This window comes from Phaseolus vulgaris, chromosome 8 (assembly GCF_051622355.1).
Source record: "Phaseolus vulgaris cultivar YP4 chromosome 8, ASM5162235v1, whole genome shotgun sequence".
Classification (NCBI taxonomy): domain Eukaryota; kingdom Viridiplantae; phylum Streptophyta; class Magnoliopsida; order Fabales; family Fabaceae; genus Phaseolus; species Phaseolus vulgaris.
Window position 1 is genome coordinate 54,401,228 of NC_143505.1, and position 24,836 is coordinate 54,426,063.

General features: G+C 33.4%; 3 protein-coding genes across 12 annotated transcripts; 2 read left to right on the plus strand and 1 right to left on the minus strand.

Moving 5' to 3' along the window:
* The first annotated feature begins 913 nt into the window (after positions 1 to 913).
* On the plus strand, positions 914 to 9,061 carry LOC137826749 (uncharacterized). Of its 3 annotated transcripts, none has more exons than XM_068632885.2 (7): positions 914 to 1,088; positions 1,179 to 1,257; positions 2,322 to 2,412; positions 2,494 to 2,832; positions 3,023 to 3,133; positions 7,742 to 8,262; positions 8,376 to 9,061. In XM_068632885.2, the coding sequence occupies exons 3-7, from the start codon at positions 2,325 to 2,327 to the stop codon at positions 8,934 to 8,936; spliced, it is 1,620 nt and encodes a 539-aa protein (XP_068488986.1). In that variant the 5' UTR covers positions 914 to 1,088; positions 1,179 to 1,257; positions 2,322 to 2,324; the 3' UTR covers positions 8,937 to 9,061. The 3 variants fall into 3 exon arrangements, with proteins under 3 accessions (XP_068488986.1, XP_068488983.1, XP_090149508.1); XM_068632882.2 differs by having other exon boundaries at positions 2,325 to 2,412; XM_090293382.1 differs by lacking the exons at positions 914 to 1,088; positions 1,179 to 1,257; positions 2,322 to 2,412; positions 2,494 to 2,832; positions 3,023 to 3,133 and adding an exon at positions 7,378 to 7,518.
* Positions 9,062 to 9,429: 368 nt separating this feature from the next.
* LOC137826264 (uncharacterized) lies at positions 9,430 to 13,379 on the minus strand. Of its 6 annotated transcripts, none has more exons than XM_068632164.2 (6): positions 13,131 to 13,379; positions 11,490 to 11,562; positions 11,272 to 11,365; positions 10,760 to 10,873; positions 10,633 to 10,687; positions 9,430 to 10,256 (listed from the first exon to the last, which is right to left on the minus strand). In XM_068632164.2, exons 1-6 carry the CDS (start codon positions 13,161 to 13,163, stop codon positions 9,771 to 9,773), a joined length of 855 nt encoding a protein of 284 aa, XP_068488265.2. In that variant the 5' UTR covers positions 13,164 to 13,379; the 3' UTR covers positions 9,430 to 9,770. The 6 variants fall into 6 exon arrangements, with proteins under 6 accessions (XP_068488265.2, XP_090150650.1, XP_090150649.1 ...); XM_090294524.1 differs by having other exon boundaries at positions 10,633 to 10,682; positions 13,131 to 13,318; XM_090294523.1 differs by having other exon boundaries at positions 10,760 to 10,904; positions 13,131 to 13,248.
* A 3,148-nt stretch (positions 13,380 to 16,527) lies between these two features.
* LOC137823817 (uncharacterized) lies at positions 16,528 to 19,992 on the plus strand. Of its 3 annotated transcripts, none has more exons than XM_068629097.2 (2): positions 16,528 to 16,994; positions 17,976 to 19,992. In XM_068629097.2, the coding sequence occupies exon 2, from the start codon at positions 17,994 to 17,996 to the stop codon at positions 19,938 to 19,940; it is 1,947 nt and encodes a 648-aa protein (XP_068485198.1). In that variant the 5' UTR covers positions 16,528 to 16,994; positions 17,976 to 17,993; the 3' UTR covers positions 19,941 to 19,992. The 3 variants fall into 3 exon arrangements, with proteins under 3 accessions (XP_068485198.1, XP_068485199.1, XP_068485197.1); XM_068629098.2 differs by having other exon boundaries at positions 16,536 to 16,745; XM_068629096.2 differs by having other exon boundaries at positions 16,556 to 17,015.
* Positions 19,993 to 24,836: the final 4,844 nt, after the last annotated feature.

Here is a 24,836-nt window from a genome sequence, read left to right on the forward strand (position 1 = left end):
TTTACAATTTTCAAAGAAATTATGAATATAATATGACTTTAATGAGACCTAGAAACCCAATTAAAAACATATAAGTTAAAGATGAAAGTGAGTATTTGTAATTTCTATCAACATTCTTCCTTTCTCGGCTTATATTCTCCTTTTAATCCATAATATCAAAGTTGAATCAAAATCTTTAACTCTTATGCAGAAAAATATTCAGAAATTATATAATTGTTTCCAAGTAAAACAACATATACCCTTCCTCTATACATAAAAAAAACGCCTCACTCGATACATACATTTGTTTTAGTCATTACATCAAGTTGAAGTCATCTCTACAAGAACAAATAACAAGAGGTTTATTTAATGAGATTTAACAAAACCTTTTTTCAAGAAGATTACGGTAGCATTGTAAATCTTATTTTATGAACAATAAATAAAGAAATACACTTTTTTTTGAGTCTCCCAACCCTTATATAAAATGTTGCAAATAAATAATCAACTTTCATTAATTCACACCCACATGAGAAATAGATGGTCATAAACGTTGGGAAAGTTCCAGTTCATTATGTTCTTTGGAATCTAATTCTCCTTCGCTTTTCTTCCCTTTACTTTTGAATCACAAAAATTAACACAGCACCTTTCATATCAGAAAAATAAAAATATAAAGGAATTAACACATACAGTTAAATTTCCTACTTGTTTTACCACTCATTTTCTTTTCCAAACATCTTATTATTAATTTTTCAACTTTGATATATTTTGAAAAGATCATTTTTATTCCAGAAAATAACCCTATGGCCCACCAAAATACAGAAAAAAAAGTATTTGTGCAAAAATAGAAAGAAAGGCAAAAGTTGAAACAAGAACAGAAGTTTTGTGAGTAGAAAGAGATCTCTAAATAGAAGAGAATATAAGAGTGGTGTTCACTCTTCATTCTCCATCATATCAGAACTGAAGCATCAATAAGTTGCTACCATAATCACCATTGGCTTCCCACAGTTATCTTCTTGATTCTATATATATTTTTAGCTTCAACTGCGTTATTAGCTTCTGTCATCGCCTACAACAGTCACCACACTCTACTTGCCACTTCATTTTCCCAGGTAAATTCAATTCTCACTTTCTTCTCTATATATTTTTTAGCTTCTGCTATGCCTTCTGTTTAAACCCTCTATGCCTTTCCCTTATAACAGTGGTAGAAAAGTTTTGTGAGTAGAAAGAGGTCTCTCTTATCAACAGTACACATCTATCTTCCTTCAAGGATCACCACTCGTAAACTTCTCATCACTTTCACTTCTTCTTCTTTATTCTCTCTACTCTTTACCTTCTACTATTATGCCTCCTCTTATAGGCCTCTGTCATCACCTTCCCCCTACAAACTTTAAAACATTTCATGTTTATTAACTAAACTATTTTTTGTTTTAGAAATTAAAATTATAAAATATTAAAAAAATGATTTAAAAAAAATCTATCTTTTTAATTTTCTAACATAATAATTATGTTTTTTGTCCATAAATCAAAATTAAAATGAATAATTTAAAGTGTAGACATTAGAAATTACACTAAAAGAAAATTATTAAATAGAACCAATTGTATAGACAAAAAATAATTAGTTGTTAGAAATCATTTTAGAAACTAAAAAAAATTGGTTTCTAAATTAGTTTCTTTTATTCTTAAATAGTTTCTAAATTGGAATCTAATTATCAAAGTTTTAATTACCAATTATGTGACTTTAAATTTAGTAGTGAAAATCTTGATAGCTAATTAGATATCAATTTAAAAATTAATTAAAAAATTAAAAATTCTTTTAGTCTCTAAAATAGTCAATTAACTAATTATTTTTTTTCTCTAAAATTATTTATATTTAATGTTTTTTTTTTAGTGTTAAGATTGGTTTTGAGATTACAAGAACTAAATGAGCAATTTAACATATAAGCATTAAATTTCATAGAATATATTATAATTAATCACATGCTTTTTAAAATAATCCAAAAACATACAAAAAAAAAATGCTCTCCATGTTAAAAATGTTATTTTTTATGAAAAGAACTCTAAAAATATAGTAAATTGTTTTACATTAAGTATAATTATTTTGATGGGCATTCTAAATAAAATATAGCAAAAAAATGTGTTCCTCGTAGAAATAAGTTTTTTTATTCTCCCGTCAAAATTAAAGCTTCACCTTAATAATATATGTAAGAAAGAAATCTGTTAAATTATATTAGACTGAATGTAAATATATATAATAAGAAAGCAACGTGAAGAAACTTATGGTTCTTTACTAAGTTGTGTCCTTAATATGTTGTATGTGTAATTAATTGGGTGATTTTGGTTAGAAGATGAGCGATGGCGATGTGGAAGATTCTTCACATGAGTATACCGTTACGATACCAGATGACTTGATGAACTCCGGAGAGGAAGATGACGGTAAGTTACAAATCTTGATGGGTTATTTGGTAATGGTGAGAATTAATTAGAATGATTAAATTAAGTTTGAAAGGATTGCAGATTATTTCCAAATGTGTGCACGCGCGGATTGGTGGGTCTCGGACAAGTTTCAAAGTGATCTTAATATTGTACGCAAGCCATTGACTGATAGAGGCGACACACTTCTTCATATAGCAGTAGTTTCAAGGAGCACTACTTTTGTGGAAAAATGTGTTCAGCTTTTGAGCCCACAAGACCAGCTAATAAGAAAATCAGATGGGATGCTCCCAGTTCACTTGGCTGCTTTAACTGGCCAACACAAAATGGTGCATGATTTCACCTCTCAGATTCAGCTTGACAACATGGATTACCAGGATATTCAAAAACTCTTCTTTACCACCGTTAGCAACAACATGTTTGGTAACATCATCTACTTCTCTTTCATTACTTGTTATGTTATCATCTTTTACAAACTAATTCAACCAATCTAATGATTTTCAAAATGCTTCTATTTTTAGATATTACTGATATATATGTTGTTGTTGGAGTCTTCTACTCTTCTTTGTACATATGTCTTGTTCACCATCGCTATTTGACTTGTGCATTTCAGATGTGGCCATGAAATTATTTAAAAAATATCCCCTTCAATTGACCACTGCTAGAGATGAAGAGAAGCTAACAGCATTGCATATGCTGGCGCGAAAGCCTTCAGAAATTCTACGTAAGCTTTCAAGGGTTCAGCTTCTTCTTCTTTTTTTGTTAAACGAGTTTTTATCTTTATATCTGATAGCATATCCTTTGGATTCTTATTTGGAAATTTATGCATCTATATTTTCACATCGTGTTAGACAATTAGGATACTGTAACGTATATTTGTTATATATATGCATAACACTCTGTAAATGCAGGCAGTTTTAATACATGAATTAGTTTCTCTCTCATGTTTCCACATCTCTTCTTTCTCTCTCTCCTCTGCGTTTAACATGGTATCAGAGCCAATTTTTTTTTCTATCTCTCATGGCCTCGAGTGCCTCCTCTTCTTCTTCATCCTCATCCTCTACCATTGTCCCGTCATTGCTTCAACTCCATCATTTCCACACTCCCATATCATTGAAGCTCGACGATGACAATTTTCTTGTTTGGAAACACCAAGTGCTCGCTATGCTACGCGGTCTGAACTTCATGCATTTCTTAACAGGTGAGTCTGTCCCTTCTCGATATCTTCTCAATGCGGAACAAAAACAGATTCCCAACCCCGCTTATCTCCATCATCAACAACAAGATCAACTTGTGGTTTCCTGGCTTCTCGCTTCGATGTCTGCAACTCTTCGATGTCAAAAAAAGATCGCTCCGTTTCTAAATACATTCTTGATATCAAAAAGACGGTGGACTCATTAGCAGCTGTTGGTGCACCTGTATCTACCACAGAACATGTGGATGCTATTCTTGATGGCCTTCTTGAAGATTATGATGGGTTCATTACCTCTATTATTTCCCGCAATGATCCTTACAATGTGGATGAGATTGAAGCTCTTCTCCTTGCCCAAGAAGAACGTTTCGACAAACATCGGCTAGCTCTATCCTTGATTGTCTAAGCCAATCACACTGTCACTACGTGGTCTCCCAATAAGTCTTTCAAACAAAAGCCCACTCATGCAGTCATCCGTGGTGGTCGTTCTCATCATCGGTTTGCAGGATCTCGCACATTTGCGCGTCCTGTTTCATCTCAATCTGGTTCTTGGCAATCGCAAAAACAGCATTGTCAAATCTGTCATAAATCTGGCCATACAGCAGATATGTGTTGGCACAGGTATGAACCTTCTTCCTCAAGCTCTTTCAATGCCAATATCACTGCATATACACCTCCGATTCATTCCGATCCTGCTCCTTCCATTCTTGGAGCTCCCTCCACTCTTGAAGATCCATTATGGTACCCTGACAGTGGTGCCACGCACCACGTCACGCATGATTCCAACCTTTTCACAACCAAACAAAGCCATCATGGACCTGAAACTCTCAAACTAGGTAATAATCAAGGTATGAAAATTATGCATACAGGTTCTGCACATTATATTGTTCCTCACACAAATACCATGTTTGTTCTCGCAATCTCCTGCATGTTCCCCATATAACTAAAAACCTTATCAGTGTAGCTCAATTCGCAAAAGATAACAATGTCTATTTTGAATTTTCTGCTAATGCTTGCTATGTTAAACACCAGGACACATATCAGACTTTACTCCAAGGCACTGTTAAGGAAGGTCTCTATGTGTTCCCTCCCTCACATGACACTCACGCTTATACTGTTAATCATGCTGCTTATAAACCTACGCTTCCTACTTTGCAACTCTGGCACAATAGATTAGGTCACTGCAATTTTGATGTTGTTAAACATATCTTACGAACATGTAATGTTGCTTATAAACCTCAAACACAGTTTTGTAATGCTTGCATGTGTGGTAAAGCTCATCAACTGCCTTTTTCTAAATCTACCACTCCCTACACTGTACCTCTTGCTCTTGTATACATTGATATTTGGGGTCCTTCCCCAGTGTGTGCATAAAATGGTACAAGGTACTACATATCTTTTATGGATGCATATACCAAATATACTTGGCTTTTTCTTCTACATCATAAGTCTCAAGCTCTTACTGCTTTTACACGGTTTAAAAACTTTGCTGAAACACAAACTGGTCACACACTCAAAGCCATCCAAACTGATAATGCCAAAGAATTCCTCTGTTTTAAGAACATCACACATACTCTTGGTATTCATCACCGTCTCATTTGTCCACACACACACATGAACAAAATGGAACCATTGAACGAAAACATCGTCATATCACTGAAATGGGTTTAACTTTACTTGCGGCTGCTACTCTTCCAATTCAGTTTTGGGGAGAAGCTTTTACTACTGCCATGCACATTATCAATGCCCTCCCCTCTTATGTTCTTTCAAACAAATCACCACATGAAATGCTTTTTTAAAAATAAACCTGATTATTCTTTTCTTAAAATGTTTGGTTGTGCTTGCTTCCCTCTTCTTCGCCCGTACCATAAGCATAAACTTGATTTTCGATCTGAATGCTGCTTATTCCTTGGATACAGCTTACACAATAAAGGTTATTTGTGTCTTTCATCAAATGGTAAGACTTACGTATCTCGACATGTTATTTTTAATGAACAATTGTTTCCTTACACTCTTTCTGAGTACAATTTCACTACCCTTGCTATAACCCATCCTACGAATACCACCTCTAATACCCCTGCGCTAACCATTCTTCAACCATCTGCACCCTCTCTTGTTCATCCACCTCACACCTTACCTACTTCTGATATAACTCATTCTCCAAATACTACCCCTAATACCCCTTCGCCAACCATTTTTCAGCCACCTGCACCCTCTCCTGTTCATCCACCTCACACCTTACCTACTTTTCCTTTGTCCCCTACCCATCCTTCTTCTCCTTCTACTTTTTCACCTACTTCTCCTTCTACCCCTGCCACCAATCCCATCAATAATCATCCTATGGTAACTAGATCTAAAGCTGGCATATTCAAACCAAAACTTTTTCACACTAATATTCATTCCTCCATTCCTACCACTGTTCATGAGGCCCTCTCTTCCCCCCCTTGGTTACAAGCCATGCATGATGAATATAATGTCCTCTTACGCAATAAAACTTGGACCCTCACATCTCTTCCTCCTGATGCCAAACCAGTTGGATGCAAATGCCTTTTTAAGAATAAATACAATGCTGATGGCTCTCTACAACGTCATAAAGCACGTCTGGTTGCACAAGGTTTTACTCAAATTGCAGGGTATGATTATAATGAAACATACAGTCCCGTTGTCAAGCCATCCACTATCCGGGTTGTTCTCTCACATGCTGTCACCTTTGCTTGGCCCATTCATCAAATAGATGTGAATAATGCATTTCTAAGTGGTGATCTTCAAGAAGATGTCTACATGAAGCAACCACCAGGTTTTGAGTCCGCATCTCCTAACCTTGTGTGCGCAAACTTCAAAAAGCTCTTTATGGGTTAAAGCAAGCTCCACGATCCTGGTTCCAAAAGCTAAGTTCCACTCTCCAATCTTTGGATTTTCATGCAACCAAAAGTGATACATCTTTATTTGTCAAATTTATGCCTTCATATACAATATATGTTTTAATCTATGTTGACGATATCATCATCACAGGATCATCAAAACACGAAGTCACCACCCTCATCTCCCAACTCAGTGAATGCTTTGCGTTGAAGGACCTCGGCCCTATCCACTACTTTCTGGGCATTGAAGTAACTCGCTCCCAAAATGGAGATCTATTGTTGTGTCAAAGCAAATACATTATTGACCTTCTTCGGCGTACAAATATGCTCTCGGCTAATCCTCTTCCAACACCCATGCAGTCCACTCTTCAGCTTCAACAGGACGCGTCCTCTGCAATGACTGACCCAACCTTATACCGCTCCGTTGTCGGCACTCTGCAATACATCCTTATCACTCGTCCCGAACTTGCATTCGCCGTCAACGAAGTCTGCCAGTTCATGCACAATCCTCAAGACCACCATTGGAAAGCTGTGAAACGAATACTCAGATATCTTGCGGGAATATCCTCGCATGGGCTCCTCATTAAACACAACTCTTCTTCCACCATCCTTGCGTTTAGTGATGCTGATTGGGGAAGTGATATGGATGATCGGAAATCTACCACAGGATATTGTGTATATCTTGGCTCCAACCTGGTTGCTTGGTCCTCTCATAAGCAACATGTAGTTTCTCGAAGCAGTACGGAAGCCGAATATAGAAGCATTGCTGATGTGCTTACTGAGGTTCTCTGGTTACAATCCTTACTCCATGAACTCCACATACCCTATACTAAACCCCAGCTCTTTTCAGATAATCTCGGTGTTGTCCTGCTCAATGCAAATCCTGTTATGCACTCACGCACAAAGCATTTTGAACTTGATCTCCACTTTGTCAGGGATCATGTTCAACAGCAGCACGTTAGTCTCGTTCATCTACCGGCACGGTTTCAAGTAGCTGATATTCTGACAAAACTCATCTCCAAATCTTCGTTCACTGCTTTCAGAACTAAACTTATGGTTAGATCTCCACCTCCATAAGTTTAAAGGGGGATGTTAGACAGTTAGGATACTATTACGTATATTTGCATGTTTCCACATCTCTTCTTTCTCTCTCTCCTCTGCGTTTAACACATCGTTAATATTAGTGTTATAATTAGATGTTGTTTTCATAAGTTATCAGTTTTTAATTGAACTTTTTTCTTTCTTTTCGTGTGGATAATTTCTTGGAACATGAAATTAGGGAGCGACCTTTATACTGGAGGATCAACATCAGTGAGTCAGGAATTGTTAAAGAAGCTGTGGTTTGAACTTAATCCAGAATTGAAAATAGAGGGCGAAAATGATGCAGGAGGATCAATATCAATGGGTATGGAATTGTTGAAGAAGCTATGGCTTGAAGTTAGAAAATTGAAAAACGACAAGTTTGTGAAGTTGATTACTGAACCCTCGGCAGTGTTGTTTGATTCAATAAAATCAGGAAACGTTAAGGGTACGAAATACCTTCTTGATAAGAGTCGTGAACCTGTCATGACCATAAAGGAACCCAAAACTGGACGGAATCTACTGCATTTGCTTGTTCTATATAGACATTTTGATAGCTTTCTTCACTGTTTAAATTGTGGGAAAGAGCATTTGGTAAGAGCAGTGGACAATGAAGCTAACAACGTTCTACACATGGCTGCTCATCACCCACCTCAATTCCGATCATTCTCTGGTTTAAGAGCAAACTTGCAAATGCAAAGAGAGCTTGCATGGTTCAAGGTGAATTCTTTGTCATCACTCTCTGCGCCCTACCTCTTTATCACTATATAAATATGTAGTATTGTATGACATCAGTTGAGAAATCTTTACACCTACTTTTTGTTGATAAACAGAAAGTGGAGAGAAACGTTCCTCGTGAATTAAGGAGTGTGAGAAACAAGGAGGGGAAGAGACCAATTGATGTATTTTATGATGAACACAAGCAGTTATCTGAAGAGATTAAAGGTGAAGCCAAAGATATGGCGAACTATGGGATGCTTGTGGCAATACTTGTTGCTACCGTAGCATTTGCTGCTGTTCTCACTGTTCCAGGTGACAAGAACAATGCCTGGTTCATTGTCTTCATCTTAACAAATGCAGTCGCATTATTCACTTCTTCAGCGTCCATACTCTCTTTCTTGTCAAATTTCACTTCTTCAAGATTCTCACAAAGTGAATTTGTCATATCAATACATCCCAGCTTGACTTTGGGACGTGTGTTACTAATCATCTCCGTTGCTGCTATGGTTGTAGCTTTTACTGCAGCATCCTTTCTGATTTTTCATCAAAAAACCAAGTGGGTTTCTTATGTAGTGGCTTCAATGGGGGTTTTCCCATTACTTTTGTTTCTTCTCTTTCAATTTAGCGTCTTCGACTTCATTTGGTCTAGATACTATCGTGTCAAACTGGAGTAACTTATTACTTATGCACCTACCATTTGGTGTGTTTTCCTATTTTTGTCTGTCTTAATTATTGGATGGTGGTTGTCTCCACCACATTGTATAATACATTTGTGAAAAAATAAAGTTTGTGTTTAAAATTGAGATTATTAAAAATGCTTATCTTACCTCAAAGCTTTGCCGGTTTGTTTGCTACAAAACTGCAGATTCAAGTCCTTTAGGATCACAGACTTCCCATTCAAATTGAAATGTGCACGATGCATCTCCATGTATTTTGTAGGACCATTTACTTGTAAGCAAAACCATTATTGCATCAACTCCACTTTTCTCGTGTTTCGCAGGTTCTAATTATATTCAAGTAATTACAACACTACGTTACAGAAATGTCACCGTTTTCCATCAACAAGTCACTCCCCGATTATGTTCTTATGTACATAATAATAACTCTTTATAGATCCTTGACTTATGCTACGATGAGATTAAGAGAACAAAATCATAAAAAATAAAATACTTTAAGAAGGCACTGCCTAAGAGAGGCACTCCTTATTATAAGCCGTGATACATCAAAAATCTTAATGTGGTGCCTACCACAGGCAATACCTACACTAGATTAAAATTTCTCAAATTACAATACCTTGACTATTTCTAATTGTAAGAATCTATATCTCCACTTTTGGTCTAAACAAAGATTGTATGGAGAGTAATCAATGCCCTATCATCCCTCCTAATCTTCCTAACTACTAAGTATCTGCCTAACACTACTTCTAAAAAATCTACTCTAGTTACCCATTAGAGCTTTCTAGTGACTGGCCTATATGAGAAATCATCATTAAACCAATACAGGAGTATTTACAATTCTTCATCATAATCCTCTTCATCTTCATCATAATCCTCTTCATCTTCATCAATCCTTCCATTTATGTTAGCTAGTTGAATGGGATCAATGGTCATTTTTTCCATATCAGACAAGGACCACCCAGGGTATTCATCATGCTTCTCTTCTGATATTGATTTTGCAGATGAACTAGATGGGACAGGAGTTGGTGATGCTACCAAATCCATATTCTCATCTGGGTCCATGTTTAAGTCAAAATTTCGAATGGACACTTGAGCCGGCTTGCTCACCGGAAGAGTCTGCTTAACTTCTTCAGGTGATGACACATGCTCCATGCTTTCATTGCTTTGAGTCTGCTTTTCATTTTGCTTCAATGCATCAGAATCTTCCTCACACTTGGCATGTGAACTCATCTCTTGATCTACATTTCTAATTCCACGGCCACGACCCCTACCTCTGCCCCTTCCCCTTCCTCTGCCACCGGTATGTCCAGGCTCTGCCTGCTCAAATCATGAAAAAAAATCATTATTCAGATAACATTTAACATCAAACAGCTGTTCTTTAGAATGCTGCGTCTCTTAGCTAGAACTTCCACATAAGGTGCTAGCGCCAATTCTATAGTTTGCAGAATTACAACAACACTTTTCACCATAACTTTCCAAATAGTTTTAAAGACTAAAGGTAGTAGCATAATTCATTCATAATTGCATTCAAAAGCCACTAGTAAACTTGCCTAATTAGTAAATTCTTTTGTAACCAGCAAAAGGTTCACAGTATGAGGAACAATATATAATTACTCAGCAAAAACTAATCACCCAAGAAAAATTTATGCTAACATCTGATGAAGTAATAGAATACAGTTGATTGATATATTACCCTGTTACTTCTCTTGGGCTCCTCGTGGCTATCATTATCATCTTCAGCAACTTTCCTAATATAAAATAGAAAAAATTCAGCATACTGAAACTAGTTCCAACTAACAAGAGTATTGACCAGAGCACACCTCCTCTTGACAGTATGATCATCACCATTTGCAACAGAACCACCTAAATCAGGAACCTTACTGACAATATCTTTCAGAAAGTCAAAGACATTAAAAGTCTGCACACACTGTTTTCTGCAAAGGCAAAGGATGCAAGTAACTTGACCTTTTAAAAAACAGAAAGAGAAGGTCAACACTACACTCACGGCTTCCAAAAGCAAGACCATCCCAAAATTTTCTTCAGCAAATGTCATTAATATGCCTAATTATCTTAGACAGAAGAAAGGAATTTAAGGTCAAACATAATGGAATATGAAATACGTAGAAGAATCCTAAGAAATAATAATGAGACAGAGCATATTATCATTATTATTGTAGATATGATGTGATGTTCTTATAAGTACATCAACCCTCCCACACCCTCCTTCCAAATCAAAGAAACGTGCAGGCTTGAATAAAAGGTGTAACTACTTAGTAAAGAAATGACAAAGACAAATTTAAACAAATAAAGACGAAATAGGAATTTCACTTACAAATGAAAAGCATTCATAGTCTTTGCTCCCCTCCTCAAAGTTATCTCATATGTTCGATCACATAAATCTTGTAGAAATAACTCTAGTGCTTTAGCTGCAACGCATAAACATGAATCATCATAAATCAGAGATTATTCATTAAAAACTCCCAAAAGCACGAAAATAAATCATGATTGAGGGAGACAAAAAAAATAGAATATGCATGAAAAAATCCTTACAAACTAAAAGTGGCACAGCCATTGCAATCTTCCCTACATCCTCATCAGCTTGCATAATTTTCTTAATCCTGGCCTGTCAAATACCAATTCTATAAGATAACACAGTTATTACTAAAATGACTGGAAGATAGAAGAGAATTCAGTTTAATACAATTAAGGAAATTCCACCACTACGAATGAAGAGCAAAATTTTCAACTAAAAGAAATTAAATAAATAAGTTGTTTAACGGAAAAAAAAAAACTGTTTGTCCTACCCCACCAGAAGTAACCAATGCTCAAATTCCACCACTACCTTCCTAAAAGAAGAAAAGAGTAATAGTACAAAAGTTAAGCAAGTATTGCATATAATTGATCAGTCAAAAATACGTACAACGGGGTCAAAAGTAGTGTAAGAACACAAGGTGGGCCACAGAAGACCCTCGTGTCTGTCTCCCACATGAATAAGGTTTAGGTATGTGTGAAGCAAAGCTATAGAATCGAAATAAATAAAGCACATAAGATGGAGGGTAGTCCCATAGGTGGAAAAAGGGAGAGATCAAGAAACACTATATTTGTATTTAAATGATTTAATATGGACATGACGACTTATAATAGGACATTGTAGCTATGTTTGATTCATATATTCCACCACAACTAGTGGGAAAAGCCTTCTGTTGTTATTGATGACGATGTTGTCTGTTTAAGAATGTGTGATACTGATATGTGATATTTATGCAATCCTCAAAATTTATAGTGGTATGGAGAATACTTAGAAGCAGTGATTTTAACAAAGGAATAAACAATCCCTTCAAAAAAATACCATTGCTTGAGGGGGACCAAATTCAGGGAATTTTTCTAAATCGACATAATACCAAATTTGGAAATAGGTTAGAAGGGAATAAGTACTACTGCCAACATTCTGTCCTAGTTTCCAATACACAAAATATGACCTAAAGCAGTGCCAAAATAAAGATAAAGTTTTACATCCCAAAATCGGTAAACGATATTCCACAACCAAATCATGTTTTACAAGGGCAACAACCATTTCCAAAGTAGGTAGCCAATAAAACGAAAAAGAAACTACACCAGGAAATCTCAGTTAAGACAGTAATAATAAAGAAGAATTAAGATGTGCAGCAATCACACCTTCAAAGCAATTTTTTCTTTCTCATTGAATACATTGCACTACATCAAAATTCACCAAATAGTTGCCTCTAGTAGAACTAGGCTTGGATTCCTTAAGATGTCTCGGAATCGAGACTTTCAGATAGAAAAAATATGGTTGAAAGGACAAACTTGCACGATAGGTGCTTGTGTTTATCTGTCTTTCGGTCAGAAAACTTATTTCATCCAAAATAACTAACGTCCAATGGGCACAGTTCCTAAAACAATATTCACCAGCAAAACATTCTCTTTAAAAAATAATTCATTAACATAATAACAATTCAAGGCCAAAACAATTCCAAAGCCTGCGTGACAATACAAAACATGTAGCCACATCAAAACATAAACCACAGAACATCAAAACCAAGAGAAACACATCTCCCATGTTACCCAAAAACCAACCACAACAAAACCAGCCTAAAGACAACATAAAAATAGCAAACATAAAATGAAAACAACTTTTCAAAATGGAGAAACAAAGGGAAAGAGATAACTCACCGCAGGGAAACGAGTGTCCAGTTTCTTCCTCATGTTGTGAAAAAAAAAAAACGGTTGGAGAAAAAGACCAAACCCCACTTTACATTTTACAAAGTGGAAGGAAAACAAAATTAACGTTGAAGAAGACGAAGAAACAAAGTGGGAAAAACACTATATTTTTATTGTTGTTTTGTCGTATGTTTGTGTTTGGAGTGTTCCCCCCTCCCACGAAGCGCTAATTGAGGAGTCTTCTACGGTTCACACTGTTTCAAACTTCTAATATTCACCGTTCCTTTCTATTCTAAAAAACTAATTTTATTTTCTTTCTAATCTCAACCTTTACCTAACTTTCTATAGATTTAAATTAGAATACTTATCTTAATATTTTTTAATGTATTTTTAATATTTATTTTAAACAGATGTTTTCTCACACAGAACGTTTTTATTGGTCTTTTTTAAATCTACTATTTCCTTTTTTATTCCTAAACAGAATTATAATATCTTTTATAAATTATCAAGAATTTCAAATAACTTCGCTTTACAATGTAAAATATTTATTATAATTTTAAACTATAATTTTAATTAAATCTTGAAAAGATCACGTTATAGTATTTTAAAAATTGAAAATTTCCAGTAAACTGTTTATTAGTAGAGAGAAAAAATTGAATAAAATAATTAAATAATGGGAAAAAATAACCAATTAGATTTTTATTATAATATAATTTATATTAAAAAATGTTTAGTACCCTTTACATGCATTTTTTATGTTAGATATGGGAATATTAAGCCAATAATTAATATTTTCCAGTAAATAGCATAATAACATGCATAATTAGATTTTTATTTATTTATTTTTCTCATATTACTGTTAAATTTTTTTGATTTGTTTATATTAAAATTTATGTCTGTAAAATACCGTGACCTTTTTTGTTAAGGATTGACTTTCTTGCAATCCTTTTTCTTTTTACATTGTCAATGATTTGCAAATAAATTCTGTCATGGACCTTTCAATTTAATTCGCTAATTTTTATTTTATCATTTTTTTTTTAGATTAAAATGTCTTTGGCTCTTCAAATTCCCGCTTGATCTAGATACTTTATAACGCTATACTATTTAAGTTTATTAAATTTTAAATAATGACCAAATATTTATTTTAATTAGGCTTGAAAATAATGACTATTAAGCTCTTGACTCATTTTGCATTGATCTTTTAAATATGAGTCCCACTGCAAAACTTGCCCATAAAATAATTAAAAAATTTAAAAAAAAATCTTAAAATATTTTATAATTTTTTAATACTAAATTTAAATATTTTATAAAAAAATTGATAGATGTAACAATTAAAAAAATTAAAGACTAATAATTTATTATTTATTAAAAAATATACTAAAATATACCTATAGTAATGCAAAGTATTAAATAGAATTTAAAGTTGTAGTTGTAAACATATAATATTAGTAAAATAATAAATAAAAATATTTAAACATATTTAACAATTCATAGGTCTGTCACATTTTTTATTCATATGGACTATGTGAATTGATCAATTTAAATGATCAACTTGCTTCACACTTTTTCACATAAAATTAGGAGTTTTACATGTAATTTCATATGATCTATAATTTTAACCTTTAAAATTAATCTATAATAAATTATAAAAAAGATGTTTTAAACCTCTTAAAGTTGGGTGGAAGAGAAAATATGTAAGATACATTTTTTTTACTTTTATAAATTAAACAGAATATATTAAAAAAAGTTACAATAATTCACATAATATTTTTAAATAAGTGGATCTTTGACAATATTTTTTTAAAATAAAAGTTTTCATCTTAGGTATCATTATACAACTTAACATTTGATCTAGGCTGATACTTCAAGTAACAACATACTTATTCATAAAGAATTCTAAAAACATACCAGATAGAAGCCTATTATACTCCATTTATATACTCTTTGAAAAATTTGTATACTCCATTTATATGATTTATTAGATGATGAAATGTTTCAAAAGACAAAGAGTAAGGAAAATTTGATTTCTAGAAAGGCATAAATTCATCAAAAGCCTCACCTTTATATAAGTGGATGATATATGTTCCCAAACCAATATCCATTCCCATTTCTTGCACAAAGTATAAGTCATATTCCTTTTCATGTCAATCTTGATTGGCATCAAATTCCCATTTCTTTTCATATCAATATAATGTAGTTAATATTTCTTCTATTGACTAAAAACTTGTCTTGGTAGAGGCTAATATAAAGTGTTTTTTTTATCACCAAATGTTTTACATGACACATAGTAACCAATCATCATGATTTTTTCATATAAAGGATTGATTCCACCTTATATATTAGTGAGAGATGAGGGTGTTATTTTTAAAATTTCTCATTCTAAAAGCAATTTGCATAATTCTTCATTAAAAAAATTGGAAAAAAAGTGTAAGGAATTGTTTAGGTTAGGAAGAAACCCACATAGGCCAAAAAGGTGGAAAAAACTTTTATTAGTTAAAAAGTCCATCTAATACTAAGTCATAAAAATTCTCTAACTTATGTTAATCTCAAACTAATCTCCAATTTGTTTCTCTTTGAAGACTTCTCATGTATTAACTTATTCTATAGAGAACCTCTCATGCATTGACTTCACCTACCAAACATAGTTGGGTAAAACACAACATTGGAATTTAACATTAGTTATTATTGTTTATGTTAAAATTTTAGTATTTAAATTGCAAAATCACTTATTAATATTTATATGAATATTTTATATTTATATTTTATCCTTAAATCATTTTAAATTTTTAATTCCTTAAAATTATTATTTTGTTTTCATTCGTTGTACATATAAAACATATTACTTTACAACAATAAAGAAATAATATATATATAAAAATAAATTGTAAAAATAAAATAATATTATACAAAAATAAATACACGCAACCTTATTACATGCGTGTTTCGCAATTTCTCAATAAATAAATAAATAAAATAACTAACTTATTTAGTTTATTGTGTAAGTATTTTAAAAAAATATTATTACTAATGATTTGGTTTTTTTAGTTAAAAGACATTAAGGGTAATAAAATTAATAATACTTTTATAATTAATCTTGTGAGCAAAAATTTCTGTCCAATCATTATTATATGGTTATTGTGTCGAAAAATATTTAATTACTTAAATTCTAATATACAATTTTTTAATTTGTCTTTTTTCAATAGAATAAATAGAGTAAACTACTAAGTCTTGTATAGGTTAAGTTAGAGTTTGAATTTAAAAATAAATAAATAAGTGTCTAAATTCAACTTGTCAAACTTGTTACAAGGTAGTTAAGAGATCTATTATTACAAGGAGTTAAAAAATGTAGAATTTAGGTAATAATTATAAATACAGTTCATGTTTATTTATTTTATTCCCCTCTTATTTAGTTTTTTTAAAATAATTTTGTTCGTTTTATCAATTTTCAGATCTCTGTTTCTTCAAAACCCTAATTCTGCCAAATTCAGTTTGAGCCTCGAAAAACCTATCTCCCTTTTCTCTGTCTCCATCCTCTCTCTAACCATTTCGCCATTCAACGTTGATCTTCCATCTTCCTCGTCGTTATCGTTACCATTAACAGCAACGCTCTCACCTCCGAAACCCTAGGTTGGTTCTTCTTTCTCTTCGTATACTTTTTTTTTTCTTCACTTTTCTCTCTTTCAATATCGAACTGCAGCTGCGATCCTCTGCTGCCTTGTTTGTCGTGGGCGAGTAGCCGCGTTTTAGTTTCGAGCTTCGTGCAATCACGGAATTGGGTAATTCAGATTCCGCATTTTTGCGTCCGCGGGATTTGGGAATTTCTCGTCTGTTTGGATTGTGAAGTGTGGATACAGTGGATCCTCGAAAGGGAATAGCGTGAGACTCATGCTGATACTTGTTCGTTTGACCTTGGTTGCAGTTTTTTTTATTTTGAGTTTGCTGTGATTATACGTTTCTTCGTGTTGAGTGCCCAACTCTTGGCAACATGTTTGGTTTTGCCAGGAAATGGAAATTTTTTGGTGTTTGGATAGGTATTACATATCAGTTTAATAGGGAATTGTAGGGTCATGGTTGCTTCTCCGAATTTGAATTCTTGTTAGGGGTGGGATGATCTGTGGAAATTTAGGAGAGTCTTGAGGGTTTTGTTTCAGTTAGACTACAAGCTTTGGTGTGTACTTGCGTCTGAGTGTATTCTTAGAAGATTTTTTTTGTTTGCTGTGTTGATTAATGCTGAAATGGAAGACAGGAGAACATAGAATTGTGGTGTTTTGCCTTACAGTTAATTGTTTAAAATTTTGGGCGTGATTGAATGGCTGAACTCTGGGGAAAATGATACATGGCTGTGTAGTCTCGGTATTGTCTTTCCAATACATGTGTGAAAAACTAGTAATGCCTGTGCAGAGAGATCTAGCTGTTTTCTCAGAGGTGTAATGTATAAATTTCTGTTGGTGTACTCACATAGATGAAGTTAGGAACAGTTGGTGAAAGAAACTATTGTTGATTATATTCTGTTCACAAAATACATATTTTACGAACAGGAAATCCTTCCCCGCCCTCTCTCCATATTCCTTAAAGTTTTTTTTCTAAAACATGCCCTTATTGTTTTGGCTTCTTCACTTTCTCTTTTTGCCTCTGTTCATATGTTTTGTTTTCCCCTTAGTAGTGTCTAGTGTTTTACTTGTAAGTGGCTACTCATTTGTCAAAGGATCTATACACAAGATGTGCCTTATATGAAGAGATTTTTAGTTTGGGGGGGAATGAGAGTTTTTGTTTGTCTTTGTTGGTGCATGTTATCCTGTATTGATTTGGTAGTCAGTTGTAAAGCAATGCACAATAACTTTTTCTTAAATGTTACAGGGCTATTGTCTCACAACGATGTCTCCTGCATCTCGATCCAAGTCTAAAGACAAAAAAGCTAGCAAGGAAGCCCAGAAAGCTGCTGCAAAGCCTACAGGATCTGGTAATGCAGTGGCTGGTGTTCCAGCCAGTGCATATAACCCCTTATTGGGAACATTCCATACACTGGACATTTCACCAACACCTACCTCACCTATACATGCTAATGGTCGTTTTCGGAACATAGATGAGACAGATGAGCATCCTGTCAACTCAGTGGTTGCTGGTGCCGAGTATGATTCTGTTTCTAACAATGGTAGTTGGTCTGGTGAGTCCGAAGAACATAAAGAGAAAAGTTCTAATGCCCCTGCTCGATCAGAATCATCAGTACCAGGAGCTGACAATGACAAGCGAGAGAAAATCCGCCAGAAAAATGAGAGGAAGCATCAGCGGCAGAAAGAAAGGAGAGCACAGGAATTGCATGAGCGGTGTACTGGTTATCTTATGTCGAGGAAACTTGAGGCACTTTCTCAGCAGCTTGTTGCTATGGGCTTTTCTCATGAAAGAGCAACAATGGCACTGATATTGAACGAAGGTAGGGTTGAGGAATCAGTAGCATGGCTGTTTGAAGGTGGTGAAGAAGCAGATGGTAACAAGGATACAAACATATATAGGAGCAATTTGAAAATTGACATATCAGATGAGCTGGTTCAGATTACAGACATGGTAACCAGGTATGATTGCTCGAAACAGGAGGTTGAAAGAGCAGTTGTTAACTGTGACGGTGATCTTGATAAGGCTGCTGAAACCTTGAGAGAGTTGAAACTTGATCCACCACCAAAGCCTGAGGAAACAGGTGATCCTCCTATCAATAACAATGCTAAGCAGTCAGGAGTTGCAAATCAGAGCTCAAGGCCACAAACAAAACCTGTACCTTTACCAAATCAACCCAAAAAAGATGATAAGGAATTTAACTATACAAAGGCTGCAATAACGATTGGAGTACCTTCAGATTCCAGTAATAGAAATATGCAACCTCTAAAGAGAATCCAACCAAAGTCGGAATGGGCAAAGCCCCAACAGGCTACTGTATCAGCTGATAAAAAGTGGTCAAGTTCAGGATCTAATTCTTCTGTTTCTTATTCCCTGGCATCACCGTTGCAAATGTTAGCCCCACCTGCTAAGTCTGAAGCACGATATGTGCCTGTTGGAGGTGAGTTTAAGAACCTTCAACCTGTAGCATCTAGGGAACCGTTAATCATGATGCAGCGGCCCCAAACTGTAAATGCAAAGCAAGTCCCAGCCACAAGTATGAGTTCATCGCCTCCTGGAATAGCTGCTAGTTGGTATCCAACTAACGGTCCAGATGCTGTGAGATCTAATGGTTTTTTATCTCATGCTCCGAACACTAGAAGCCCCAGTCCAAACTACCTCAGTTCTAATCAAAGGTACCACCAACTTCAGTATCAACCTCAACAACAGTTTGTGGGTGGCAGTAGCAATTCAGTAGATCACCAAGCAACCTGCCAAGGGAATAGCAATTGGAATAGAGCAGGTGCAGCTCCAACTCTTGCTGCTGCTACTTCTCTAGGCCTCTTTTCCAGACTAGGATCAGCCGGCCAATCAGGGGAAACCTCTCCAGTTGACTGGAGCACTGGAGGGTCAATGCAGTTTGATTATACTAACATAGACTGGTCCTTGGATAGAAGTTTAGCTTCACCAAGGTCAAACGGTTTATGGCTAGGATTTTCACCATTTTCAAAGAGTAATTCTCAGATGTATGACTCAAATGCTTCAGGAGTCGTTGCTCAATCATCATCGAGACCCGTTCCCTCAAATAGGAGTATTGTTCCCATGCCTGGACTGCAAGATGGTGGAGTAGCTTCTGCTGAGACATCTACTGGTTCCCGGGACTGGGGTTCTCCCTTTGAAGGGAAAGATCTTTTTAGTTTACCGAGACAGTTTGTTTCTTCTCCTACTCTGTAAAATGAGGGGAGAAAGTTTAATGAATAAAAAGAAAAAAAAAAAGACCCAAAAATGTGTGATTTGATGTTGGCTCTTATGATTCTACAGTTGACGATTGTTGATGGTAAGCTTTCAGTGGGTGAACATCCAAGAATATTTTGCATGCTTTTGCGCTCACATGCCAATTACACCTTCTAAACCACAAATTCAGTCACAAAAACATTACCAAGCTGACAATAATGGAGAAAAATTAGTGGTCATGAATAATATTTAAAGCTAACCAAATATCTAAACTGGAGACCGTTTTAAGTTAACCAAATGTGACAACCGTACTAGTAGTTGATTAAAACTTACATCAATTTCGTTAAAAAGGGTTGAAATTATTACCACTTGCTTATTCTTAACTGTGAAAAATCACGATCCCAGAGTGGAATTGGATACACAATTACAAGAGATTGGCACAGGTTCTGAACTCGAGTTGAATCTTTCTGACGCTGTTTCTAAATTTATTTTTTAATGAAAGTAATATTTAGTTAGATTTTATTTACTTTTCGACCAAACTAGATTAATTAAAGATGAAATTTTGAGATAGTGATGAATTATTATGAAATTTTGAGACTGATGAATTATTTCTATGGGAAAAAAAGACAATGAATTCATGTTTCTAACCAAAAGATTCATGTCAACTTTCTTACAGAAATTGTTTTGGCACGAATTACGGACAGTTTCCAACCATTCGGAACAATGGTTTTTCTTATTGTGAAAATCTTTTCTCCCATCATTACTAAATTATCTAAATGGATTCAATTGAAGCTTTTCAACGGTTATTTGTTTTTATCTATAATCTTTAACTATAATAATAACATTTGCTATATCTTCTTTTAATATTCACTTTTTAATCATTTTCTAAGTTGCCCACTATTTTACTCTTTAACTATTCTTTAAATTACTCCTTATTTTACTCTCTAATTACTTTCTAAACACACATCGCATTTTTTTAATCAAACTCTCAAATCAAATCACATTAAATTTAACAAGTATTAAAAAATCAAATTTAATTGTGCCTGTTATGATCCTTATTAATATAACATTTAAAGAATCATAGTTTCTACAATACAAGTTTGTTTTCGTTTCAATTCTCCTATTTCCTTTTCTACTTTGTACTTATAATTTATTTTCTATTCATTTTACTCTCCCTCCGTTTTAGCATTATCATCAATTTTCTTTAGAGTAAAATTCCCATTACGCAATTTCAATTACTAATTTGAAGCTTATCTGCAATGGCTATTACTTGTTGAGAAAATAATCCAAATTTGCAAATATTAAGATTACTTAACATGAATATCTTATTTTACTTTGGGGTCATCAATGCCCTGTTTCATTTAAGTAATTCATTTTTTCTCTAATGGTTAAACAATTCAAACGTAATCATATTTTTATATTTTTAAATTTTCATTTAATTTGATATGAAATTAAAATAGTAATTCAATCATTTTAATTAATTCATATAAATTAGACTCTTTTAATGTTTTATAAAAATAAGTTAAAAATATGACAAACTTACAATATTATATCATAAAAGGAGTGGAAATACATGACATAATATTAAAATAAAACAATTACATAATGTTGATAAATATATTACTTTAAATAGAATATAGTTTTAATTATTGTTGAGGTCAAATGCTTGATCAAATATGTCTGAAGTTGAGAGTGAATTTGTCTACTATGAAAACTTCTTTGTAAGTAAAATGAAATAAAATATGGGATGATGATCATTAAATACTTCGAATATTGAGTTATCATCATCTTCATATTATTAATAATTATCATTATACGTGTCTTACATCTTCAGTAATCATACTATATATGTAAGATGATGCATGCATATTAGGATATTCAAATCAAATAGTACAAACGACTACAATTTGGACAGTCAAATTGAAAAATTTCTTTAATTTTCATATCACAAACAAAATTTTCAATTTGTTTAGAACAGTAGTGTTTTTATAACGGTCAAATTAAACAGCAGCAGTTTTCTTTAGCATTTAAATGCTTTTAGTTATTATGTAAGTTCTTTTATCAAATTCTTGCATAAACACTTCTAAGAAAGATTTTTTTTTTTCTAAATTAAAATTATTTTTTTAAAAAAAATAAAATTAAAACAGCCATGTGGGAAGAAACTTTGGGACAAAGCTTGTCTGCATGGATGTTAGCTCATTTATTATACAACAATTTATAAATATTTTATACAATATCATTTTCTATGTTTATTTATTTCTATTGTATTGTTTATTATATAATATCTTTTTTTTCTCTTGTTTTCTTTTTAATTAAAATTTTATTGAAGGAGTTGCTGTGAAAAGATAATCTGTCATCACTTTTACCTTATCTGTAAGCACCAAATAAGTGGGATCAAAATCTTTCTGTCACTTCCTAATTTCCCATCCATTAGCACTTTTTCACTGCCAAAATCAAGATTTTAGTTTGAAATTCCACCATAGTATAGATGCCATAAATGGTGGTAGTGAGTCTGCTGCTAGCTGTCAAATTGATTAGAGATCAAACACTAAAAAGGAAAAGGAAGAACATAGCAATAATAATAATAATGAATGAATGAAGACACAAATTAATGTGACAAGATATTTTGGTTTTTCTATATGCATTTTGCGGCTAGGTGTTGGTTTCATTGATAACTACTCACAAAGTTTTGTCCAAGTTGGCAGCATCACAGTTGGCTCTATTTTGTTTGCAAGGTGAATTCTTCAACCATTTTCTCTATTTTCCATTATTAAAGCATACAAGAATGTGTAGAGATTGTGAACTGTCCATTTTCCTTTCAATAATTTTGCAAAGCCAAAAGTGCTACAAATATCTCATACAATAAAAAAGTAGTGGTTTGATGGAGCCTCCATATCCTTCTTCTGTTTAGTCTGCCACAGCTTCATTCTATGACAGTATAAGAATACCTACTTTATTCAATGGCTAGTTCAAAAACTAATATCAAGATCACATATAACTTTCACAGTAAACTCTGCAGTATATATAGTAATCTATGTTTTGTTCAGATTTTTCATTTAAAAGAGAGAAAAAGAACTGTTTTGTGGAGTTAAAGGGATATTGGTGACCAATTTGGATTCATATTTTTAGTATAAAAATTGAGTGTAGTTTGCAGATTTGGTTTTGAAATGTGAGTCTTGATGTTTTGTTTGTATATTTTTTGACAGATAGAGCATAGAAAGGTGTGGAGGGAGAGAATGATGGTGTTTGTGACTCCTAGGCATAGTAATTAATGTATGCATACAAACACAGTCCCACCTTTTTGTCTTTCTGTGTACATCACCAAATCACAAAACCATAGTTTAATCATTTCTAAAAGAGTGATAGTGTTCCTAAACCAAAAAATGAAGTTGATTAGAGTGAAAAAAAAAAGTAGGACAAATACTAATTGAGAAATAAATGGTGTGATAAAAATTAAAGTGGAAATGAAATGAAGAAAGAAAGTTTGAAGATGCTTATAATTTTGTTTACTTTATTTATGCTTACTTTGGCTAAACTTTTGCTTTTATTTTATTTGAGTTCTAAACAAATAAATACTATTTTTAATACCTTTTAAAATTTATTTAAGCTTGCTTACTTCCTCTGTTCATTTCATGAATAGTAACAGTGGACTAAAACCTAAAAATATACATTTGGCTTTTGTTTTTATTAAATAAATAATTTCTATTTTTATGAAACTGTTTGAATTATGTGAACCATTTTAATTAACGTGTATTTTAACAGTGATTGTGGATAACAGTGATTTTAACTTGTATTTGAAACTTGAAAGAAAAGGTAAAGTAAAACAAAATTTATTAAAGATAAAGATAAACATATATGAATAAGCATCACAAAGTTCCAAACCCCTTTAGAAGTTGGTCCCCACTATGTGATATGTGTTCTTTTTCTTTATCTATGTGATAATGTTTCATACAGTGACTCAGTATAGTGACTTATCCTCATTTTCATATAGCAAAGCTAAATGAAATTTCAATGCAGTACATATTACATTTTTCTACATGGAAGGAGAATTCGAATTACAGATACTTAGAGTGAAAATTTTAGCACATGTAAAAGTAATCAGTTTTTACCTTTAACCTTTTCAAAATTTAACAAAATCACTTAATAACAATGTTATAGTTTCAATTCCTAAACTAAAAAACTATGCCCTCTTACATTTTCCTTAATTTTTTCATTAATTTAAGCTTTGAAAGTGTCAAGGGTTTTGAATCTCTTCATGCTGCTAAGTTTGACCCAAAAGATGGTAGCAAAATTTGTTGATATCCTACATTCGAATTTTGCAACCTATTTAGGCTGTTGATGGGTGGGTTAGCAAACTAAGACTCTAACAAAGAACAATTAAGTGTTTGTTTGTGTTCTTTGAGTCATTGTGAGACGCATTCTAATGTAAATCTCTTACTGACTGATTTGGATTTACATCAGAATCATGTCAATGGATGCAATGTTTGCTTACTTTTTTCTCAACCATTATTTGACACGAAACAACAATAAACCAAACAGAAACCAATTCATCATGGCATGCTGCAAGCAAGGACTAACACATTCATTGACATGTAAAAATTGTAGGCAGAATTCCAACAAATTTCCCATACTATTTTGGCTATAACTCAAACCAAACTTATCAAAATACCACGCTTTTTTGCCAACTAAACCAAATTATTTCCTAAGGGCTTCTTCCATTGTTAGACCACACAAGCGAGTTTTGCAAGAACCATGCTTGACAACATTCTCAAGAGTGCACTTCATAAACTTGATGATGCAGACATTTCATGAAGGAAACCTGATGTGGCTAAAAGTTTCATCTGAAAAACAAATTATCTTTGGCATTTTGTGCTTGCTGCCTAGACCCTAAAGAAA